At 34.0% G+C, this 8,441-nt stretch overlaps 1 protein-coding gene across 1 annotated transcript; it reads right to left on the reverse strand.

The window, feature by feature from the left end:
* LOC18767511 (tryptophan aminotransferase-related protein 4) lies at positions 816–7,615 on the reverse strand. The gene is made up of 5 exons (XM_020570690.1): positions 7,329–7,615; positions 3,194–3,497; positions 2,645–2,934; positions 1,940–2,220; positions 816–1,159 (listed from the first exon to the last, which is right to left on the reverse strand). Exons 1-5 carry the CDS (start codon positions 7,613–7,615, stop codon positions 843–845), a joined length of 1,479 nt encoding a protein of 492 aa, XP_020426279.1. The 3' UTR covers positions 816–842.

Raw genomic sequence — 8,441 nt, forward strand, 5'->3', positions numbered from 1 at the left:
TTGACTTTTACCTCACGAGTCTTTGTGATATTCGGACAGTGAGAGCGAGGAATGCGGATCAGGTGGACCAAATGTCTCCTGAATCCTGCGAGGATTGTGGCTCATGGGACTTTGTGTTTCCCGAGGCCTGCGAGAACGTGTCGCTTCGGTGGCACGAGGAATTGAGGGGTCTTTGTGGGATTAAACAGAAATAAAGGAATTGACGGAAATAAAATGGGTACGCCAAGGTGGTAGACTAAATTTCATTTTCAGTGTCTTCAGCGGAAGGATGTTTTGAATAAGTATGTGAATGGTTATCTAAATATAGATATGAATGCGTGATTTCTGTATGAATATAGATAAAGAACTTGTTTAAGTTTTTGCAACTGTTTTTACAGTGGGGTTAGTACGTTCATAGTTAGTTTCAAAACTTTATTTTTGATCCACTCACGTTTTTCAATGTTTTGCGCCCCAGACAGTAAGCGTGCACCGGTGAGCCACCACTAGCCAGTTTTCACCTTCCTTCTCATCTTTTGCTGATGTAGGGTTATGTATAATTGAATTATACATGTAAATTAATCTATTTAGTTGCTTTGGTGTTGCCCTAGGATCCAAATTTAACTGTTCGAATGTAAATATATGCATGTTGGCAGTTGGGAATATAAATATATATTTGTTTGACATGTGTAAACTTGGGAAATGATAAAATTACAGGGGAAACTCTACTTAATTTTCGGTAGAAGTCGGGCCTAAAATAATCAGAGAATTTGAATAGAAGGGCACTTTATTCATTTGTGCCGGGTGTCGGACACGCACAGGGTTCGGCTCAGATTCTCAAGTGGAATTTGGGTCGGGTCTTGTCATTAGGGACGTTTGGTGATATTAAGCCTAGTACTTGAAGAGAAGTGTTGAATATAATTGGCTTCTAATAAACATGTGGCTAATTTGTCTTCAAATTGTGGACAAAATCGCTTTGCCGATGACTTTTCTTCCGAGACTAATTGGTTGAGTCGTTGAAGCAATAAATCAAAATCATCTTGGCTCCTTAAGAGAGCGAGACGCACAAATCGATCTTCAGCGCCAAACTGAGAACCTCTAAGCCCGTAAACGTTGGCTTCTTCTTGGAGGACTGCATAGCAATCTTTATCCTCTTCCCTTTCGCACTTCACCCATGCATAAGCTGCAGTGAGGAAATTTATTAATTTTTCATAAATGAGATCTTTTGATCACTTAATTAATTTAATTTTCAGAGGTAATAATATTATATATCAGAATCATGTGATCATGGGAACATCCAACAGCCAAATCCGGTACGCAACAATGGGTCAGAATCATAGTAGTGTTGAATAGTATGAATATATATTAGCTAAAAGGAAATTATAAATGCTTCAACATGAAATGGGCAATGAAATTTAGATCAAAGAGAGAAAAGTGCTTCACTGGTAAATGATATATACGCTTGCAACCGTGAAGATTCCCCAACGATAAGGCTTCGAGTGGTCAAGTCCTTTGACGACCGAAACTAATTTAAGTTTTTATGTTGTTCAGTTGTTTGATTACAGTTAATATTTGACGCAATTAATCAATTATTGTATTGAGCCATATGCAAGCTTGCCATGGCCGTGGTCCTCCAAAACTCCATGAAAACCCCATTATTTCTTAAGCATTAGATGCAATATTAGTTCAAATATAACTCTATATAATTTTAAATTTATAGTACTAGGCCCCCCACATATTAGCTTCTAGCTCCACCACTCTCTCTATGTTTGTAATATTGCAAAAATAGTGGCACGCAGCACTCCCTTAATCTCACAAAAATGACAAAGTACGCCTAAATCCACGACCTTGCAAATCTAGGTCGTAGGTGAAAAAAAGGGTTAACAATTATTCAATGATGAAAGAAATGTATGTTACAAAAAATACACAACGATTAATTATATAATAGTGATGGGAATGTTACCTGGTGAAGGTTCTCTAGTTTTCTTGAAAAAGGTGCAGTGTTTGGGTGCAAATTTTTGCAGACTAAAGCGATTTGATACAGAGAGGATGTTCCTCAATTTTTCCCAACGCTTCCTCATAGTGTTATATCCGAATTCAAAAAAATCCTTTCCTCCCCCTTCAAGGACTACATTCAAAATCTTCAAAGCTCTCAGCTGAGCATCTCGAGAAATACCCATGCTATCTATGAGCGTATACATGGTCATCTTTTGGAACACAGACTCATCCTTTACCACAGCCCACCTGTGCAAGAGCCACAAGAACAAATATTATAGCTACCGCAAAGGGTTTTGTTTTCAACTCGATGCCTAAATGGAAAATTGAATAGGGGGCCTTCGTCTTTTTGTATAGAACATATACAGCAAAGGGCTTACTAGTATAGTGTTTTGGAGCAATTGTTCCCCCCATGAAAGGTCCTGGGTTCGTGTCCTAGCATCAGTGTAGTGTGTGTGAGTTTAGTATAATATATATGACCCCGATCAATAGAAAAATGTCAAAAAACGTCATAGATGCAGTTCATTTTCTGCATTTTTCGTTCCGGATATATGTTGTGATATAGAAGGGAAAGAAGTCCCCAATAATAGCAAGGTGATAAAGTTTATAAATAAAATAAAATAAATAGAAGTGAAAAGATATGCAAGAAAATGATGGTTAGGTTGTTACGTACCCGAATCTGCTACCAGCATGGCCAGTGAGCTTAGAAATTGCAAATATCATGATATCATCATTTGCTGGAGTAGGAATTGCTGTAAAATGTGGCCAGTAATAGACACGATCATAGATTGCTTTGGCATTTGGACCTTGAACATTTGCCTTATTCAGCTGGCCATCAGGATTGTTTGGTGAGGTAACAAACTCAATAACATTAGTAGCATCTGAGATGTTCTGCAACAAGGATGCATCTCCTCGAAATACATAGTCCATCGAACGAAAAAACTCCATTTGTATTTGGTAATACTGGGAAAATCGAACATCAAAACCGTATATATCAGTCAGCAGTATATTTGTAGTAGTACTACGTACTATTTGTACGTACCATCTCAATTGGTGATTTTATGTATACAGGTATCACCCACCAGAGAAGTAGGTCCACACACGTACACATGTTAATACTATCTATATACTACAGAGAGATAATACAGAAGTTGATTTCTTGAGATGATTATTTATTTATTCTTTGTACGTAAAATATGTAAGCAGTAAGTTAGGCACCCACATTGTAATAAGGAATTGAAGCTACAACACTTGCAGGCGAGGAGGAGGAGCTTGAATTATGGGAAGACAGTGCATGAACTGCAGCATTGAGAAGTTGGGTTGAGCCAGCACCAAAAACAATGTATCTTCCTCCAGTCACGGCATTTCCAACGATGGCATGAAGTTTGCGAATGTGCCTTTCAAGCTCTGCTGAGATGTAAGATTGATCAGCAGAGGTATAGCTCATTCGATGCCAACCTGCTACTACAAGTGCACTTTTTGATGCATGTTGCATCCAAAATGGCTCCAAGAAAAGTGGGTCTCCACTGCATCCAACAGCACACATGAGCTGATGATGATGATCATAAAGTTTAGATGTGCCATTAATATATATATTTTTTTTTCAAAAATCACCATTAAATTACTTAGATCCAAATTGGAAGCTCCGTTCAATAGGATGTAGAGCCAACCTTGGCCAGAGCAACTAGGGCCTGGGCCTGGGGCCCATAATTGAAAGGGGCACAAAAAAAGCATCCAGTTAAGCCATATATACGTATGGAACAAAACAATTAAAAAACTAAAAGTCCTCAGAAAAAAATAAAAAATAACTAGGCCTGCATATTTAATCCTCCCCAAAAGAGAGTTCTAACCCATATATGCTAGCAAATATGTTGTTTTTTAATCCTAGCCCCAAAAAAAAAAAACAAAATCAGACCATAGTAGGGTTTAGATTCTTGTTGTCTCAATTTTCCCTCACTCACAGAGTCACACCGCAGCCTCTATCCTCTCATCGCCTCTCTCTTTTCCCTATCCTTTCCTCCCCATGGCAGACGAGACGAAGCCAATAGAGCTGTAAGTCCTTTCTCTTTGTCTATTTTTTCTCTATGTTGCTGCTATTTTCCAAATAATCACTTTGTATGGGCGTTCTTGTAGATTCAAGGTCGCCAATTGAGAACTTATTAGTTGAGAATTGAGATGGGTTTCAGGTGCAGACCCAGATAAGTAACAAAGATAATTTTTCTTGGGTCTTAATCTGTTTTGCAGGGGGAACATGAGTTCTATAATAGATTATACCAAATGAATTGTTCATATTCATTTGGAAGAATAGGCAGAAAATGAAAATGAATTGAAAATTTATGATGCAAAAATGGCAGATTTACTTTTAGAAAAGTTTCATGTAAGAGAAACTAACTGCAAATTCCCTATGGAATAACACGATGACATTTTTCCTCAAGTTATTATCATCAAACAATAACAAATGGGAAGGCTCATGTTGTAAAACAATGAATGCTATAATTTTAATAAAATTAATTAATTGATAAAACATTATAATTTTAGTGATTACTTTATTTATAGGGCACACTTTACTTTTTTGCCTTGGGCCTCAAGTTACCAGGGCCGGCTCTATATTAGAATGAGAAATTGAACGGAGCTTTCAATTTGGAGGTAAGTTTTAATAGTGAAAAGGTGGACTTAGGTAGAGTAGCTTTTGGCACAAATTAATTTTTTTTGGATACTCCCTTTGTCAAGCCACTGTATTATACCCTATTCTTGACATGGTGATAGAAATCTTGGTGGTCACTTATGGAAGTAATTAATCTATCCAGTAAAAAAAAGAAAAAAGAAATATGAACCCGTCCTACCAAATTTGTTTGGCTCCACAGTCCTTTGCATGTGAAGTTTTGTGTTTGAATTCCTTTCCCTCGATATCGTTTGTGTAAAGAAAAAAAATACTACACTGTAACGTTATGCAGTACGTAATGTTGTATTTGACATAGAGTGAAGAGCAAAATAGTTCATCTGAAAGCTAGTAGAAGCATTTAAGAAGCACGATGGAGGAGATGGTGCCAAAAAGGATCCCTTGTTGATGAAAGGTATATTCCTTTTCAGAGAAATACGTATAGCTACCATCCACTACTCTTTGTCTATTGTATATATGAGGGAATATTTTATTCTAAATATAAATTCAAAACTATTAGAGTGTTTATTAAGAATAATCCTCGTGATCTAAAAGACCTCTATTTTAAAACATTACATTACTAATATATGTCATGTGAGTTTTGTTTTTTGGAATCTTTCAGGGGTCCAAATTCTATAGTAAAAGGAAAACAACCAAGTCCCTAGAAATGCACTAAATATATTAAGAGTCATGCTAAGGAGATCAACTTTATATATTAATTTGTGTACCATCTTTCTAATAGAGGTGGTGCCCATCAATACAATGAGTCTCATGCTCTATTAGAGAGATGATACACAAGTTGGTATCTAAAGTTGGCATTTTCCATATATTAATAAAGTAAATTGAGCTTAGACCCATAAAATTCATTTTTCTTTCTTTTATTTTTCTATTTAAAATATCAAATTTTTTCAAATAAAACCCGATGACTAGGATCCAAGTAAGCAAGTTATCTAATCTAGCTTAAAATTTGATTTATTCTATTTTTTGGACTCCAAAACTACCCTTATTTACAAGTAAACATGTTATGTGGGGGTGTAACTAATGACACACATTGAATTTGGCAAGATCTCCAATATAGGTCCCTATAATTTATATTTCCTAGACATATATCCATCATTCTATAAATCTATGTGTAAAACCTAATTTCAAACTTAAATGACCAGTAGGATATAAGAGGTCGTAGTATTCCTATGTTTTTACATCTTTGCCATCATACTTCATATTTTATTTATAATTTATTCCAAGCATTTCATTAACTGCCATAATTGTAATTAAAACTCCCTATTAACAGCATATCAATCGCCCCATTTCTTTTGGTTGTCATTCCCTCTAACATATGGCCCCTTAAAATTGCAAATAAAAAAAATATGTAAATTACATATCCAATAATGTACATATGAAAACTATAAATATAAATATATCCGTATAAAAATAGAGGTATATTATTTACCAAAAAAAATTAACAAAAATAGGTCAATTACTTTGTAATTGAAATTTTTGTACATTTTTCATAAATTAAAAATAGGTACACAATAATTTATACAAAATAGGTACATTATTTAGAAGAAAAAAAAAAGTTCATTATACTAGGTAAATTGTTTTACTAGGTATACATTATTAGAGAAAAATCCTAGTACATTATACTAGGTAAATTGTTTTGAGAGAGAAAAAATAGGTTCATTATACTAGGTACATTATTTTGAGAGAGAAAAATAGGTACATTATTAGAGAGAAAAAAATAGGTTCATTATACTAGGTAAATTGTTTTACTAGGTACATTATTAAGAAAAAAAAAAAGGAACATTATTTTGAGAGAAAAAATAGGCTCATTTAAAAAAAAATATTGTTTTCATAAAAAAAACAATAAAAATATGATCAAATTATTTTTCATAAAACAGGTAATAAAGAAAAAAAACTAGGTACAATATTTGGAGAAAAAATAGGTTCATTAAAAAAATTGTTTTAAAAACAAAACAATAGATTATCAAATTATTTTTCAACATAATTAGAATGTACACTATTATTCATAAAACTATAATAAAAAAGAATACTAGTCGTATAATTCATAAAAAGAAAACAACATTAATTCCTAAATTTAATGTTGAATTTAAATTATTAATACTTTAAATAGATTACTAGTCGTAATTCATAGGAGGAAAACACCATTAATTCAAAAATAGATTACTAGTCGTAAAATAGATTACTAATACTTTAATGTGGAATTTAATATTTAATTTCAAATAAGTTTCTAAATTAGTTCCTACATCCATTACAACTATTTGGAGATATTTCCAAATTGAACGGGTGTCATTAGTTACACCCCCCATAACACATTAACTTATAAATATGGGTAGTTTTGGAATCCTAAAAATACAATAAATCAAATTTTAGGTTATATTAGGTAACTTGCTTAGTTAGATCCTAGTCATCGGGTATTATTTGAAAAAATTGGGTATTTTAAATAAAAAAAACTAAAGGAAAGGGTTGTAGGTGATTTAAAATGAATTTTATGGGTATAAGCTCAATTTACTATAAAACTTCTAGGCTATTTTTTTTCTTTTCAGTACAACCTTTCTGCCCTCCGAATTTCCCAAGCTCCCAAACTAGCTAAGCATATAGTGTTTTTATTTTGTGTGTGTGTGTGTGTGTGTGTGAGAGAGAGAGAGAGAGAGAGAGAGAGAGAGAGAGAGAGAGAGACCTGCCAGCATCTGCTGCACAACCAGTCAAAAACTCAGAGCAGTGAGGGCCTCCATAGCAAGAACTGCATTCACAAACAGGCTCCTTGCCATCGAGAGTTAACCCATCCAAGTAGGCTTTTCCATGCCCTGAGCAAGAGATGGCTGCAACATACTCAGCTTCTTCTGCTGCCCTTCTGCTCCAACTCAGTTCCCACTCTCTACCCACATATAGTTTGAAGATCAACAACAGATTGAAAACTAAAGAAAATGCGAGGCACACAAGGTAGAAGCTTTGTGGCTTAGCCATATACGTCTAATTTCTTTTTTTTTCAGTCTCTTGCATAGGAGCCTTAATGATGATATATATAGGGGACTTAATGATGTATGTAAAACATATCTAGAAATAGGACAGCAATGACAAATGTAATATGCGTTAGGAGGCAAAGCCTTGACGACTTTACAGTCCACCATATATATATATAATATTACATATATATCTACACAATATATTTACGGAAAGCCTTGACGACTTCACAGTCCACCATATATATATATATATATAATATTACATATATATCTACACAATATATTTACGGAGAGCCTTGACGACTTCACAGTCCACCATATATATATATATATAATATTACATATATATCTACACAATATATTTACGGAGAGCCTTGACGACTTCACAGTCCACCATATATATATATATATATATAATATTACATATATATCTACACAGTGTATTTACGGAGAGCCTTGACGACTTTACAGTCCACCCTATATATGTATATAATATTACATATATATCTACACAGTATATGTACGGAAGCTGCATTGCATGTCGATTAAATTCAATGGCGGTGGTGGGCTGTAGCCCAAGGAAGTTTATGGGGAAAAAATATAAGCCTATTTTAAATATAGTCCACTATATATATTAATCTATTAAAGTTTAAAAAAAATTCAATTATTTATGAATTTAGTTGTAGGGCAACAATAAATATACACATTAGAATAAAAGAACTCATCAGTTTGGCAACCCTCTCCTTACATCGCAACAAAAACACTTCGATTTCAAATAAATACACTACTACAAAAAGTGAAAAAGACGACCAGAAAATAACGACGGT

This window comes from Prunus persica, chromosome G8, assembly GCF_000346465.2.
Source record: "Prunus persica cultivar Lovell chromosome G8, Prunus_persica_NCBIv2, whole genome shotgun sequence".
Lineage (NCBI taxonomy): Eukaryota > Viridiplantae > Streptophyta > Magnoliopsida > Rosales > Rosaceae > Prunus > Prunus persica.